General features: G+C 41.6%; 1 protein-coding gene across 1 annotated transcript; it reads left to right on the forward strand.

Annotated features, from left to right (window-relative positions):
* Window positions 1–889: 889 nt before the first annotated feature.
* CUNH10orf88 (chromosome unknown C10orf88 homolog) lies at window positions 890–16,648 on the forward strand. Its single transcript, XM_007451114.1, has 6 exons — window positions 890–1,053; window positions 1,827–2,030; window positions 2,830–2,902; window positions 5,249–5,455; window positions 11,633–12,087; window positions 16,414–16,648. The coding sequence occupies exons 1-6, from the start codon at window positions 890–892 to the stop codon at window positions 16,646–16,648; spliced, it is 1,338 nt and encodes a 445-aa protein (XP_007451176.1).
* The last annotated feature ends 363 nt before the right edge of the window (window positions 16,649–17,011 follow it).

Here is a 17,011-nt window from a genome sequence, read left to right on the forward strand (position 1 = left end):
CCCACTTCCCTGGACCCAAAGCTTCAGGGTCTTTCAGGTCCAGCTCGCATCCTGCTCCACCGCAGACCCGAGGCCGCCGTCCTGCTCGCTCTTCCCGAGCCGGGAAAGCAGACCCCACCCCGCTTCGGGCCCAGGCCTTTCTCCACCTTCCACCCGGCCCGGGGGACACGAGGACGGCCCAGGCCACCTGACAGGGCGAAAGCGCCAGGGCCACAGACCTTCCTCACACGCCACCCGCCCCGGCCCCACACCAAGGGCGACAGCGTCCCAACCTCCTCCTCAGCTAAAGCCGAACGACCGGCACCCACCTGACACCCTCGGAGGAGAGAGCGCGTGTGCGGAGCGGGCTGAGGACTTTCTGAAAAGGCGACTCCATTGCCCGGCCGCCGCGTCCCCAGCCCCCCGCACCCCACCGCAGTCCGCGGAAAGGCTTGGCGTCCGCGACACAGCAAGGGTCGGGACGAGGTCCTTCAGGTCTCGAGAGCCACGACATCACACCTACCTCACGACGTACTGTCCTAACCGTGTAGGAGAGTAAGTCCAACCATCCACACGACATCTCCGGGGCCAACGTCAAACCACCTCTGGGTTCCCACGCGCACCGCACCGCGCCTGCGCACAGCCCAGCAGCTGGACCAAGTTGTCAGTGCGCATGCGCCGGACACCAGCTCTCCCCGGCCGCAGATTTTGAACCCTCCGCCCAAACCGGCCGGGGTGTGCACGCGCGTTTACGGCAGTTGGTCTCTCCCCACCCCGGCGAGAAGCTGCGGCTCTGGGGTTTGCAGCCGGACGAGGCGGAAGTCGCTCTCCGTTTACAGTCCCTCAGTCTGGCGGAAATTAAAGAGCTGTAAGAGAGGTTCCGGAGCTGGCCTGGCGCGTAGGTGGCCAGATGGAGACCGAGACCGTACATCCGCCACTGACCCGCCGCCCGCCGCTGGCCTCTTCCTGGGATGCCGCGTGTGGAGCCCTGGCCCAGAGTCTCCATGTCACCCGATCTGATCTCGGCGCCCAGGACGCCGACTGGGAGGAGCTGCTGGCGCCGCCTGCCACCGGGTGCGCCGGGCCGGCGGGGACTGGGGTTGTGCTCGGTGCCAGCCACGCTCCTGGGGGAGCCGAGAGAGGAGGCGGGGGCCGTGAGGGGAGAGGGTCTGGGCCCGGAGCCGAGCCGGTGACGGGTCTGTGCGGGCGGCGAGGGCGAGGGGGCAGGTCCCGGTTGGCGAGAGGGTGGGGGCGGGCCCGCGGGAAAGAGGAGGCGACTCCGGCGTGAGCGTCGGGCGCAGGGGACAGGGGGCAGGTGACCTGAAGACTCGGCGTTTCACCCCCTTCCGCCTTGTGCCCGTCACGTCGGCTCCTGAGGCCCCCTGTCGGGATCAGAACCGCCTTTCCCGAAACAAAAACCTCCTGTCGACCAAAATAGGCATTAAAAAAAAATCCAGATGTCGAAAATCTTCATCAGCTTAGTTCTGAAAATGGCACACTTTGGTCCTTTATTCCATTCTGCACCCCGCCCCACCCCCACTTCTGAACTGTTTTTTAATTTACATTAGCTGCCCAGTACATATATTTCATTAACGGGACAGGCAATTATAGGAAGTCGCTTAGAATGTATTACAGAAGTCAAGGGAAAAGAGAGTGGAGAGCCCTCATGTCTAAAGCATCATTTCCTTAGGAATTCTGTATTGAGCATTTCGTCAGTGTTTTGCAAGGCGCTTGGTCTCCAAATGCAAATGTAAATGAGTAGGATAACATGTCAACCCCTGTGGCCCATTAAGTGGGTTAATGACAGTGTTCAGAGGACTGTATAATATTCTTCATTTTCTTTTCAGCCAGCATCTGGTGATTTTGAAAAGGAACGTGAACAGCCAAGATGAAAACCCCTGCTTCCTTTACCTGAGATGTGACCCTCCTGGAGGTGAAGAAATCGTTTCTATTGGCATTTTAAGTTCAGCCAGAAATATGGAAGTATACTCGGGAGAGGAGTACTGTGGAACCAGTAGGGGCAAGAATGTTTGTAATGTTCTGGATAACAGGTTTGTGACGTGTGCGTGTGGAAGTGTTCTTCTAAGTAGTGTTTTATTTTCTTGAGCTTTTGTGATGTTTATCGATTCTCTGACATTGGTGCCAGATACTAGGGGAGAGAAGATAAAAACATACAAGTTTAGACCTTTAGGGATCTTAAAGACAGTCTAGATCAGCCTAGTTGTTTTTATAAACGTGGAAATTGAGAGCTAGTGGAAGAGAGAGTAGTTGGTAAAAGATCATAGCTAGTTAGTGGAAGACTATGATCAGATGAAGTTCTGGTAAGTGTTTCTTGTCTGTTTTCTTTAACTCACAGCGATCAGTTTTCCAAAAATTAAGTTGTCTATCAGTCTGGAACTTTGAACATTTTCCTGTAGGAAACTCTTTACACATAGTGCGTGAGCCCGACACTGTGCCGTACCAGCATACTTAACCCATTTTTATACTTCTTGATTTTTTTTTCTGATTTCTTACAAAGATTCTGACCTAATCTCTCCTTAATACGAATCAAAATATGAAGTGTTTTATATACCGTGCATGTTGGACATAACGGGTATGTTATTGAGCTTTACAGTGTGCTCTGTGCTATATAAGTGTACATTTGATATCTAATTTTTTAAATTAGATAAGTGGCAGATGTTTTCTTTGTAGTCAGTGCACTTCAGTAGGAAGTCCCAGCTGTTTATGCCTCACCAGAAAAACTGAATCCAAGGATTTAAATATTGTCCTGGAAACCTTTATTTTTAAATGTAACTGTTAAAAGTGATAATGTGTAAAATTTTTTATAAATTAAATCTTTTTTATTTTTAGTGAACATGAAAAGATTATTTTGTACAAAAAATATCTAAAATTGGAGTCTTCCACACATGCTTGTAAAATAAAGGTAAGTCATTCCTAAATTTTAACTAATTTGAAAACTATAGTTGTTTTTCTACTATATATACTTATTATCTGTAGATTTGGTAATGTAGTTAGTCCAACTTGGTCCGTGGTTTTAGTTCAGAAATACTTAGTAAACATGTAAAAAGAAATTCTTTCCTAAATAATTGTCCGCCTCTTTCAAAATTTGAACATTTATTATTTACAGCAATGTCATTACATGTACTATTGATAATACAGTGGTATTTTACTTTTAAGCCTTGAAAAACTGTGATGAAAGAAATTTTTTTAAATTGAGGTATAGTTTATTTACAATAATACTTAAGTTTAAAAGATTTTTTATCTTTATATAAAACTTAGGTGCCAAAAAAAATCACAAGCAGTTTTGGTCCCAAAATATGGAGAAAGATAGAATATAGTTAGAGAAGTTTCGGACAGGGGCACCACGAAGTTAAAGGGATTTGGACTGCTGTCTTCAGCATAAAAATATTGTTAAGGTGAACTTTCCTGATGTCATCAGATCTAGGGAACGGGTACGGAGCTGGAAATCATAAGCCCTGACTATTAAGTGAGCTCTTTTGCTGACTAGCAGAATAACCTTGGGCAAGTTTCTTCACCTGTTTGGACCTACTTCATGGGTAATATTAGGGAACTAAGGAAAATAAATCTTGGATTAATTATTTTTATCTCTAAAATTCTATGCTGATTATTACTTACAGAAGAGCACAGAACTGCTTATCCCAAGATGTTGTTTTAGGTGTATATACTAATAGCTTCTAAAGTCATTTAAATAAGGTGATTCATTCATCCAACAAATGTTGGAGTGCCTATTGATGCCAGATACTGTACTTGGCATTTAGGAATTGGCAGTTATGAAATAAATTGGAATGAAGGCCTCACATTGCTAATATTATAGTGGGCAAGACAGATAATAGGTTGACTCAGTGTGTAAAATAGGTACTACATTCTCTAGTGAGAAGGGCTTGGGGGTTAAAAAGCAGAACAGGGATAATATGGCGGTTGGAATGTGGGTGTTTACATTTCATGAGGTATTTACTTACTTGTTGATGACAGTCACATCTTTGGTGCCACACTGAGTTTTTAGATCATGGGTCTGTGTTCGCCTGTGTCTTTGTGTGATATATGGGTTTGTTGTGTCTCTGAAGGTGAATGGTGTTTGAAACTGTGCTGTGGAAGTACCAGGGAGTGAAAGAGTGTTTCATTTAGGGAAATCCTTGGGTTTGTATGAAGGCTTCTTCTGGGCCAATAGTATGTGTAAGTTAAAAGTGATAGTTACTGATGCATATGTTTCAGCACTTACTCGATGATATATACTGGAAATTTTAACACATAATCCTCATAACAACCGTGTGAACTCATTTTACTCCTGACTCAAGTTTGGCCTTTGCCCATGGTCACCCAGGCAGAGCCATCACCGAACTCAGGTCTGTCTGATTCTAAATGCTGTTTTCCTTCCACTTTGCTGCTTTGTTGTCCTACACCACACATGAAATGTCTTTTGGTTTAGAAGCATGGACAACGTGAAGAAGCATAAAGCATTGGAAAAGCTACTGGGATAGAAGCCAGAAGAGCTAGGGTCAAAGCTTGACCTTTATTTACTCTTTTCACAAGTTAGAAAATCATCGTGAACTCATCTTTTCTATATGTAAACCATTGCGCTCTATTAAGTCATCTGGACATTCTCTTAGAATTCCTTTAGAATTCATTTTAAATTCTAAAATACTGACTTATATTTAGTATTTCAGCAAACACTTTGCATGGGTTTCTAGAGAGTCTTATTTTGTATTAAATAATATTATAGCAAGTTTCAGTATGTTAAGGTTTCAGATTGGTGTAGTTTATCCTTAATTCCTTAAATTATTATTATTATAATTTTTTTTTTTTTTTGCGGTACATGGGCCCCTCACTGCTGCGGCCTCTCCCGCCGCGGAGCACAGGCTCCGGACGCGCAGGCCCAGCGGCCACGGCTCACGGGCCCAGCTGCTCCGCGGCACGCGGGATCCTCCCGGACCGGGGCACGAACCCTCATCCCCTGCATCGGCAGGCAGACTCCCAACCACTGCGCCACCAGGGAAGCCCAATTCCTTAAATTATTAAGTAAAACGTTATTTACACTTAATTTTTTAGTTGCAGTAAGACTTTTTAAATTCATGTAGTACTTTTTAGCCTTTTTCTGACTATGACTAGAGAAAACTTAAAAATGTACTTGAAGTTAATTTTCAGATTCTTGAATGCTTCAGTCTTACTGCAGTATTAACAAGAAGTGACCTTAAATAATGATTGTTTTTATTATCATTATTAATTTTCCTGAACTTTTGTTTTATATTAGTTGCTCTCCTTTGGTGAAAAGCAGTGTGTGTTCATCAGTAAAGTTGTGGTACACATGAGGCCAGTTTCGGCAAATTCTTCAGCAGGCTGTCCTGCTCTAGGATCAAGGATAGACCTGGAGAGGGTCCAAACCATCATGGAGTCCTTGGGGTCAAAGTTATCACCTGGAGCTCAGCAACTGATGAATATGGTTAGATTCCAACAGCAGGTGAGTAGAAATGGCTTTCTTTCCAAATACCATTAAAATTCTTTCAATAATGGATTCTTACAAAGACATGTGGTGACATAAATTTTTTTCCTTTCAACTTCTATTATTTTTAACAATTTATTTTGGTTCGGAATTCTTTTTTTTTTTTAGTTTTTAAATTTTGTATTTTTTAAAATAAGTTAATTAATTAATTAATTAATTAATTACTTTTGGCTGTGTTGGGTCTTCATTGCTGTGCGTGGGCTTTCTCTAGTTGCAGCGAGCACAGGCCACTCTTCATTGCGCTGCTCGGCCTCTCATTGTGGTGGCCTCTCTTGTTGTGGAGTGCGGGCTCTAGGCATGGGGACTTCAGTAGTTGTGGCATGCGGGCTCAGTAGTTGTGGTTTGTGGGCTGTAGAGTGTAGGCTCAGTGGTTGTGGCGCACGGGCTTAGTTGCTCTGTGGCGTGTGGGATCTTCCTGGACCAGGGCTCGAACCTGTGTCCCTGGCATCGGCAGGCGGATTCTTAACCACTGCACCACTAGGGAAGTCCCTCAACTTTTATTATTGATTTGACTGTTACCTTTACTGACTTACGTAAAAATAGCATCTTGCAAAAAAAATGTTTTTGGTACAGACTTCACAGTTCTCCGTGAATTCTCTTGCTCATTCATTCAGCAAGCATTTATTAAGCTCCTTCTCGAAGTATAAGACACTGTTTTGGTTAACTTTCGAAGATTCAAAGATCAGCCTGTCTTTAAGGATCTTTATTTGTAGTCTTGTTAGGGGAGTCAGGGCATCTAAGTGGGGAATGATGAGGGATGCTACGAGAGGCTTATTACTGGAAGTAGCGTTTCATGTAGGCTTTTAAGGAGGAAGAGGGTGGGATTAGGCAAGGAAACGTGGAGGGATGCAACTTGAGAGACAGAGAACAGTATGCATTAAATCTTCAGTGCTAGAGGAATAGGATGTAGCCAGGAAATGAAGAGAAGCTCATTTCTCTGGAGTGAAGAAGTGACGGGAAGTTTCAGGTAGACTCTGGGGCTGGATCTCAGAGGACTTTGAATGATGTTATAGAGTTTGTGGGTGTTTTTTAGCTCTGTTTTAATAAATTTAATCCGCTATTATGTGTAAGATGAGTCAGTAGCAAAGATGCGTCAACAGAAAGTGAGGCTACAAGAAGGAAAGCAGCTCTGTTATTTCCATCATCCGCAGGAGAGTTAATGAGAGCCTGAGCTCGGAAGGAGTAACCTGATGCTGGATTGCGAGATGCTGCAACAGTGGGGCCATTGGGACGTGACAACTAACTTAATACGGGTTCTGTGGGAGAAAAACAGAATCAGACGTGAAACTAAAGTTTTGAAAATGGTGATACCATAATATACATGGAACCCAAGGGGGGAAGCGACTTGGGGGAAAGGAGTTTAATTTGAGAGTGTTGAGTTTTAGATGTGAATAACACATGCCCTGGGATGATGATGTGAGGCTTTGGAAACACAGGTGGGGCTGTGGAGTGGAGGGAGGTTTGGGAGGAGCATGCCTAGTAGATGCTGGGGAAGGGGGTGAGGGGAGAGACCGGAGTCAGGAAGGAAGACCCTGGGAGAGTAGGTGCGTTTGCTAAGAATACGGGGAGAGGAAAAAGGAACCAGAAGAGCAGGACACAGCAGTGCTTAAGAGTCGCAAGAGATCTGATGTCAGGAGACCTGAATTCAAAGCTCTTAGTTCTGTGTTATTTGGCATCACTTCCTCGTTTTGAGGATAAATTTCTTTGTGTTTACAATCTAAACGATAATACTGGTAAGATCATAGGATGAAAGTTTAAAACCAATAATATGAGTTTAAAAACTTGCATAACTTTTGTGAGATTTGCCAATATTAATTTGGGACGAGTATCGTTGGACCAACAGGCAGACATAGGAGAGCAGGAGAGTTGCTGATGATCTTGGAAAGCATGGCGAGGAGAGCTGTAAAATGAACAGCGTCCATACTCTCCTTGCTCTGGCACTAGTATCGCACCTCCATACCTCAGGAGGCCCCTAGCTGGTCCTCCTGCACCACGCTCCCTCTCCACAGTGCAGCCAGCATGACCTCATCAGACTCGACGTCCCCTGTGTCAAGCCCCCTGACTGCTTCCCTTGACACTCAGAACTAATCCATGTTCCTTACGCTCTCATCTGAGATCTGGGTCCTCGTTACCTCCTCAGCCTCATCTTCTGCTGCATCTCCTTAGATGCCTTGCTCTAGACATTCTGATGTGGGTATTCCACAAACATCCAGACGTGCTCCCACCTCAGGACCTTTGCCCTCTTAACTGTTCTCTTTGGCCAGAATCCTTCCTGGTCTTAGCAAGTCTGCCTTTTTCTTGTTATTTCAACCTCATCGTAAACGTTCCATCTTGAATGACACCTTCCCTAACCAACCTGATTAAAATATTAGCCTTTTCCTCCAAATCTGTATCATATATTTTCATCAGCGCTTTCTTGCCTGTTTTTGTTTATATGTTGTTCTGTGTATCTCATTAAGATATAAGCTTTGTGCAAAGAGGACCTGTCTGTCTAGTTTATGGCTCCGAGTAAATTTTATATAATATATATGCCCTTTGGATTATCAACTAAATACTCCTTGGAGATCTTCAGGGGGTCAGTTTGAATAGTGATGAGATGGAAACCACATTTTGAGGGATTAGATAGTAAATGGGTAGTCCGAATGTGGAGGTAGCCGGGGTAAAGTGGGTTGTTTCAAGAATGATAGAGATAAGGAACCTGCCGGTATCAGAATCCCTTGGAATGTTTATAAAGTGCAGAATTCTGGCCCTCACCAGTGACCTGGAACACTGAGGTTGTGATCCAGGACTCACCTATCTTATACAGGCAATGCCAGATGAGTCTTATGCATAACATATTTTAAGAACAGATGTTTGAGGGGAAGGATCCAGTGGACATAGAGATTAAACATTTAAAAACAGAAGAAATTTTTTGTGTGTGGAAAATTTTGGAAACATTAGAGAGGGTTAATGAATTAAGTAAAATCAGATCATGGACTGATTTTTATGTTTTCAAACCTTGACTTTGGAAAAGAAATGACATGAATAGTAGTTTGTGGGGTTTTTTGCCCATGTTTTTTAGGGTTTTTTGTTTAATTCCCAAAATAATACATTTTCTTTGCTATGAATTTCCATCCATTCACAAGTACATAAGGTATATTGTAAGAGTGCTCTCCCAACTCTCATCCTATTCCCAAGCTTGGTGTGTGTCCTTGTCGCATTTTCTATCATGTAGAAACACAAGTCCTTCAACCAACAGCACGTGTGTTGTAACCGCTCAACACACGTGCTAAATCATTATCTATGGGGACATTTGGGAAACCCCCTGGGGAAGAAAGAAGGTGATCCTGTTGAGTCATCTTTTAAACATGCTAATAAAAGTCTTCTTTCTTGTGGGGAGGCTATATTTATGAATGATTCTCACAGTATATACCTGGTTCTCTAGGATTGCTTTTGTCCACTAACAAGGAATCCATGGAACGTCTTCCTGGAAAGTGTCATATGAGCTCTGTAACTATCTGTTGAGTATAAAGTAGGGATGTTTTATGATCAGAACCTCTCCTTCTATGGAGGGGGTGTAAACCCACACTGTTTGGAACCTTCATATGTTAATTGGGGCAGGGCCTGTCCTGATGAGGAAAGAAAGGACCTGGGGAGCAGCTTTCTAGACTCCCTGCTTCACCTTTGCCTTGTGGTTCCTTGTTTCCTGGAAAGTTTCTTAAAGTGATTTCTTATTTCCTTGTATTTGAAGTTCACATGTGCTGACTTTCATTTGTTTTTGCTTTAGCCATTTAGAATAATTGAGTAGGAATTCTGAATCAAAGTGCCTGGCATATAGTTGTCATTTAATGTTATCTGAGGGAAAGCTGTGCCCGACTTTCTCAAAATATATTCAGTTATTCAAGGATTTCACTGTTTACCTTTTTCGTCTTAAAAAAGTAAAAAGATCTTTTTTCTTGCATTTTCAAGGTGATACTTGTTCAAATTCTTTATAATTAAAAAAGTTAAAGACAGTGTCTTGAGAAATCCTACAAGGTGTTCAGAGATAAACAGTTTTTCAAAAATCCGGGGGTATATGTGTACATATATGAAATTAAGTATACACATGTACAAGTATGTGGACACAATTCTACATAAATGCTTTCATGTTTTTTTAGGCGGCTCTGTAATTTTTTTTTTCACATAAAATATGACACGGACCCTAAACAGTAAGTACATATGAATTGTTTTATACATATTCTTCTGCCTACTTTTAAAAGGGTTTGAGGTGCCTTGCAAGACAACATACGACAGCTTAAGAAAATTAAGAATTGAATAAAGTCAAACAAAAGAAGCAGAAGAATAGTCATCAGCAACTAAGGTTGGGTCATTTACTGCACTGCCATATAGATTAACCTGTGAATTTCTTAACATTTAATTCAAAGTGAAAAATAATCAGCATAAGAGCTTTTATCTGAGAAAAATATGACTAATTTTTATAATCAGTGAATTTATTATAATAAAATATTACTGTATATCAGAATAGAAAAACTCATATAGCATATGTCTTAATTGCATTTGGATTTTTTAATTAAAATTTCTTCCAAATTAATTTTCGTGTACAATTTTGACATTGATCCCACTATTTATGTGATTGCTGTTCTGTAGAATTTTCCATTTTTTGTCAAAAAGTTTTTTTGCAGTACCAGAATTTTGCCACTACCAAAAATAATTGAGTTTTTCCTTTATGACTGAGTAAAGCTCCTTTTCACCTAAGGAGAGTTGTGTAATTTTTTAAATTTTGTAAATATACTTGTATATAATCCTCATTTTTAGGAATAATTTAAGATTTTTTCAAAACTAGCATTCAATAGAAGAAGGTAAGATTTCTTTATAAAGAGAGTTTCTCCATCAGGCAGTTCAGTAGAAGTTCCGTGGGGCCTTTGTTGTTCCCACCCTACCAACGTCCCTGCTCCCGTCATTCCCCTGTCCTGCTATATTTTCTCTAAAGTATTTATCACCACCTCTATTCACAGGATGTATTGTCTTTCTTTCTTTTTTTCTTTGTTGTTTGTCTCTCCCTGCTCCCTAGATTGTAGTGTCCACAGATCGGCAATTTTCATTTGTTTTGTTCACTGGCTTATTACCAGTGACTGAGATAGTACCTAACACAGAGCAGATTTCTGGTAAATATTTGTTGAATGAATGAGTTTGGGGCTGGCTTAATCCAGGAATCATTTTTTAGAATATCCAGAAAATATACGGACTGAGGGTCTTCACCTAATCTTGTGGAATTTTCTCAGTCTCTCTCACTAGATACTGAGCAACAGTAAGTATGAGATGATATCCCCTATAAGAATCCCTAGTAGAGCTCTGTGTTTAGAATTTAGGATGGAGGTGTATAACTTAACAGTTAGATAGGCTAGAGGTAGTTTTGCTTTTCTCTTGTGGAAAAGTTGAAGAGCATAGCAAGAGCATGGCCCTGCATAGGAGACAGTGTGACCTGCTCTCAAAGGTGAGCTGAGTCTTCTTGGGACATCCTATAGCAGAGCCGGTTGAGTTGAGGCCACAAAACATAATCATTACTCTACAGATTATTAAGGCAGCCTTAGCCAAAAGGTAGCTCGTTTTAGTCATTGAAAATGTCATGGAAGTACTCATATAACATCATACTTTAAATATGTAACTATCTGGTCTATCTTCCAATGAAAATAAGTTGCATATCCTTAGGTTGGCTTACCATATGTGACGATGGGCAGATGATTTTTAATTCTATGAAAGTTATCAATTACTGTGACTCAGCTGAGAATACTACATTTTATTACTATATATTAAGGAGGCCTTTGTAGTGGAAACATTAAAATATGCCCATGCAATTTTACTAAGTATGCTTGTATTTATTTGAATATTTTCCTTAGCAAAACTAGTGAAACGATTAGAAGTCCTGACTCTGGAGTTCGGTGGCCTGGGTTCCAGTCCTGCTTCTGCCACTGACCAGTTGTGTTACCTTGGCCAAGTTAACTTTAGTCTTGGTTTCCTAACTTAATATTGGGATAGTACCTATAGCCTACTCCATGTGAAAGTTCTGGGGATCAAATGAAAGAAGGCACGTTGCGTGACTCTGAGTTACTCCATTATCATTCATGTTAATAACATTTTCTTATTTACCTTGCTTAGAATTGTATTCCCATCAGAGAGCAGCTTCAGTCAGTTTTGGGAAGCACTGGATTCAAGCACATGATCGGACTGCAATCATCATCTGCTTCAGGGGCCTTCAACAAGTCATCCCCCACGCCTTTCCCTTCCAGGACTGGATTGACATCTGGAAACGTGGCTGAAGACTTAAAAGCTTACATTGATAAAAGTACGCAGCCAGCTGGTGGAGGAAATGTGACAAGCCTCCAAGAGTGTAAAATTGTGCCACAAAACCATTCTCTTCCTGAGAATGATCTTAAGAATGCAGTATCTTCTTTGTTACCAAAGAAAGCAAGTGACAACTCTCATGTATCCAACTCTGAGTTGCTGCCTGTTCTGCAGACTCTGTGTAGTCAAGTGAACCGTCTCCATGTGGGACCCAACACCAAGTGGCAGGAAAGCATCAGTAAGCCCGGCGAAGGCACTGTTGGTGTCACGTGAGTATTTAAGACAAGTGTGGTTTAGATTGAGGGCGGGAGGGGGAGGCAGGTGGAGGAAAACAGGTTTGTTTCAATAACTACTGCCTGAAAATGTTTCCAGAGAGGATTTTAGGGGCTTTTACATTTCTCCATTAACACACTATAGGAAAGAAATACTCAGCAGAGTAGGATGGATTGCTTTGAAAGAAGTGGGTAAAACTGGAGGTGCCGAGCACTTCTCAGGCATCTGATGGAAGGGGTACAAGCAGCAGCTAGGGTCAGAGTAGAGAGTTGTCTGCATGAATGGAGAGGAGCTGTGGTGACCATGATATGTACATTTTTTGCCTGATTGTGTGAAGGGAGCCATTGTAACAGATTTCCTCTGTAGATCGTGTGTGACCTAGGCTAATTTCGGAGTCATCCAAACATTTTTCAGCTCTGAATTATTTCTAGTGTTCAGGCCCTTATCCCCGGTCTCATAATTCCAATTTTTTCCAGTCCTGCTTTGATTGAGGGGTGGCTAAGTGTTTAGTATGTTCCCCATCCTTTATATAGATGCAATGTGTGCAAATTTCACACTACATTTGAATTCAGGACTCTAATCATAGTTCGAGCTTAACTCTTTTGCCTTAGTGTTTAAATCTTTCAGTTTAGACTTTTTTCCCATGTAAAATGAGGGAGTTGTATTGGTTGAAATTTTAATGTCTCTAATAGCATTGAAATTTGAGGAGTTTAATAAGTTATTGAAAAAAAAGTGGTTCTTACTTGGGCAGGACAAGGAAGGATAACAATAGTCTTTAATAGTTGATAGTCTACATCAGTGTTAACTTGTGATATGGCAAAACAAAACAAACAAACAATAAAACCCAAATGAAAAAAACCTAAATATTTAAAAACTGCTTCTGGGTCCAGCTGAGATGGAATGTCCGCATTTCTCTTATATCCCCCACTTTACCAATAAAATCCCTGGACATAATACAGCAAACATACAAAGACTGTAAAAGGTGAAAAGAAGTCAGATTGCTCAGGGACTGTGAGGCTTAGTGTTCCTTGGTTCCTAGTTACCTGAGAGTTTCTTTCATCATAGATGGGTATAGGATTTTGTCAAATATTTTTCCTATGGCCATTCATATGATCATGAATTTTCTTCTGTAGTCTTTCATATGGTGAATTACATTAATTTCAAAAACTGAACCTGCTTTGTATACCTAGAATAAATCCCACTTAGTTGTGGGCTGTAATTCTTCCTTACACAATGCTGGATCTGATTGGCTAATATTTTCTTGAGTATTCTTGCATCTAATTCATTAAAGATACTGGTCTGTATTTTTCCTGTACTGTCTTTGCCTGGCTTTCTATGAGCGTAATACTGGCGTCATAAAATGAGTTTCATGTTAGAAGAGATTGTGTAAAATTAGTATTAGCTTAACTACTACTTTTTGGTAGAAGTCTCTAAGGAAACCAGCTGGGCGTGGATATTTCTTTCCTGGGAACTTTTAAATTACAAATTCAATTTCATACATAGTAAAGTTGTCAGTTCTCCCCATTGATATGGAGACTTAATGTAATGCATACTGAAGTTCCATCACAATACTTTGTAGACATAGACAGGATTATTTTAAAAATTATATGAAAAGCAAAAGAGGTAGAATAGCTAAAACAACTTTGAAAAAGAAGAATGAGGGCTTCCCTGGTAGCAAAGTGGTTAAGAATCCGCCTACCAATGCAGGGGACACGGGCTTGAGCCCTGGTCCGGGAAAATCCCACATGCCGCGGAGCAGCTAAGCCCGTGTGCTGCAACTACTGAAGCCTGTGTGCCGCAACTACTGAAGCCCATGTGCCACAACTACTGAAGCCCGTGTGCCGCAACTACTGAAGCCTGTGTGCCGCAACTACTGAAGCCTCTGTGCCGCAACTACTGAAGCCCATGCACCTAGAGCCCGTGCTCCGCAACAAGAGAAGCCACTGCAACGAGAAGCCTGCGCACTGCGACGAAGAGTAGCCCCCACTCGCCACAACCAGAGAGAAGCCTACGTGCAGCAACGAAGACCCAACGCAGCCAAAAGTAAATAAATAAAATAAAATAAATTTATTAAAAAAAAAAAGACGAATGAAGTGGGAGGAATCACTCTTCCCAGTGTTGAGTCTTATGTAGTGAAAGTATTCAAGATGATGTAGTGACGGCAGAGGGACAGACACATAGGTCAGTGGAACGTAATAGAGAGCCCAGAAATAGACCCACACATGGACTTCCCTGGTGGTGCAGTGGTTAAGAATCTTCCTGCCGATGCAGGGGACACGGATTCAAGCCCTGGTCCAGGACTATCCCACATGCCATGGAGCAACTAAGCCCATGCACCACAACTACTGAGCCTGTGCTCTATAGCCTGCAAGCCACAACTACTGAGCCTGTGTGCCACAACTACTGAAGCCCACGTGCCTAGAGTCCGTGCTCTGCAACAAGAAAAGCCATTGCAATGAGAAGCCCACGCACTGCAACAAAGAGTAGCCCCCGCTCACCGCAATTAGAGAAAGCCCGCGTGGAGCAATGAAGACCCAACTCAGCCAAAAATAAAATAAATAATTAGATTAAATGAAGAGAAATAGACCCACACGAATATGCTCAACTGATTTTTGACAGAGGTGCAACAGCAATTCAATAAAGGAAGAATAGTCTTTTTAACACATGGTGCTGGAGCAATTCGATATCCAAAGGGTAAAAAGTGAACCATGACCCAAACCTCATACCTTATACAAAAATTAACTCAAAGTGGATCGTAGGGCTTCCCTGGTGGCGCAGTGGTTGAGAGTCTGCCTGCCGATGCAGGGGACACGGGTTTGTGCCCCGGTCCGGGAAGATCCTACATGCCACAGAGTGGCTGGGCCCATGAGCTGAGCCATGGCCGCTGAGCCTGCGCATCCGGAGCCTGTGCTCCGCAGCGGGAGAGGCCACGACAGTGAGAGGCCCGCGTACCACAAAAAAAAAAAAAAATGGATCATAGACTTAAATGTAAAACATAAAGCTATAAAACTTTTCTAATAATACATAGGGGACAATCTTTGGGGACCTAAGACAAGACTTCTTAGATATAACACCAAAAGCAAGGTAATAGAAAATTATATATATTGGATGCCATGAAAATGTAATACTTTTGCCCTGTGAACGACTCTGTTAAGAGGAATAAAATACAAATTACAAAGTGGGGAAAAATACTGGCAAATTACGTATCCAACAAATGACGTATCTAAAATATAGAAAGAACTGTCAAAACTGAACGTTAAAAAAATCCAATTAGAACATGGGCAGAAGACATAAAGAGACATTTTATCAGAGAGGATGTACAAAAAGCAAATAAGCAAATGAAAAGATGTGTGACTGGGCTTCCCTGGTGGCGCAGTGGTTGAGAGTCTGCCTGCCGATGCAGGGGACACGGGTTCGTGACTCGGTCCGGGGAGATCCCACATGCCGTGGAGCGGCTGGGCCCGTGAGCCATGGCCGCTGAGCCTGCGCGTCCGGAGCCTGTGCTCCGCAACGGGAGAGGCCACAACAGTGAGAGGCCCGCGTACCGCAAAAAAGAAAAAACAAAACAAAAGAAAAGATGTGTGACTGACCTCATGGCTATTAAGGAAACGCATATTAAAACCACAATATACCACTATACAGTTATTTAAATGGCTAAAATAAAAAGTTTAAAAGTGGTAACGACAGCAAATACTGATGAGGATGTGGAGAAACTGGATCTCATTTTAAATCCTGTGAGGTTTTAAAATGGTACAGCCACCCTAAAAAATATTTTGGCAGTTTCTAATAACTAAATGTACAGTTGTGCTCCTGGGCATTCATCCCAGAGAAATGAAAACATCTGTCCGCACAAAAGCCTGTACACAGTTGTTCATAGAAGCTTCCAGTAATTTAATAAAGTTGTGTGGATTAAAAAAGAAAAAAACTATTTACATTGTACAGTTACTTGGGGAAGTACTTGGAAAACCTTAAAAAAATCTTGCAAGATTACTTTAGATTTGGAGCTCAAAATCAAAAGGACCCTTTCTAAAGAGCCATTCTTTGAGGGTAGAAATTCCATCATCATTTTTATATTCTCATTTCAATTGTATGCTTAAATGTTTAAAGAATTGAAGAGGTAAGAATGCTTTGGGCATTCAGGATTGTGGTCACCTGTTGAGTGTGTATTTTAGAAGCTGGAAATGTGTTGTATGGAGACAGTATAGTTGTGGAGACAAATTTCAGCAATGTGTGTTGGCTGCTTTATCGTACTATAGTTTGGTTGTTTTTGTTATAATATTAGGGAAAATTGTTACATTATTATTTTTTAAATTTACTTTTAGAATGGAAGAGCAATCCATTTGTTCCTACTTGGAAAAGATTCTTTCTAAAAATATGGAACTGATGGAAAAGAAACTTACGGACTACATTGATCAGCGAATATATAAACTCCAGGAGCACATAGATAATAAGATTGCTTTGTTAGTGGACTTGCTGCAAAGTCCCAACTCCCCACCCTCTGGCATGCCTCTAAGACATTATGACTCTGGAGAAAGACTTTCAAATGGAGAAAGATAGCACTGAACATGTTCAAAGTACTACAGATATTTATTACATATTTATTACAAATCCAAACCCCCAAAAGTCAAAGCAACTATTTAATGTCATTTGAGGATCACCATTTACTTACGTAAAGCAATCTCAGTGTTCATTTTAACTGACTGTTACTGTAAATCTCATCCTGTACACTAAGAGTTAACATGATAGGGTCAAAATTTTTTTTGTTTTCCATATTTTTCACTTTTATAAGAAATTCACATATACCTCTGGGTTGCTTAAAGTGTTCAGATTTTTTAAGGATTTCTAATGCTTTTCATTCGTTGGTAGTTTATATGTGTTTGATTGGAATACTCTTAATTTTTAGAAAGACCTTATGTTTTA

Source organism: Lipotes vexillifer, unplaced genomic scaffold (assembly GCF_000442215.2).
Source record: "Lipotes vexillifer unplaced genomic scaffold, Lipotes_vexillifer_v1.1 scaffold1842, whole genome shotgun sequence".
In the NCBI taxonomy this organism is placed as follows: domain Eukaryota; kingdom Metazoa; phylum Chordata; class Mammalia; order Artiodactyla; family Lipotidae; genus Lipotes; species Lipotes vexillifer.

What these genes read in the sequence shown, in the direction of transcription:
- CUNH10orf88 (XM_007451114.1), top strand. Translation starts at nt 890, where the DNA reads ATGGAGACCGAGACCGTACATCCGCCACTGACCCGCCGCCCGCCGCTG. An exon ending in CTGGCGCCGCCTGCCACCGG is followed by an intron (nt 1,054 to 1,826) that starts GTGCGCCGGGCC and finishes TTTTCTTTTCAG; the next exon opens with CCAGCATCTGGTGATTTTGA. An exon ending in TGGTTAGATTCCAACAGCAG is followed by an intron (nt 5,456 to 11,632) that starts GTGAGTAGAAAT and finishes TACCTTGCTTAG; the next exon opens with AATTGTATTCCCATCAGAGA.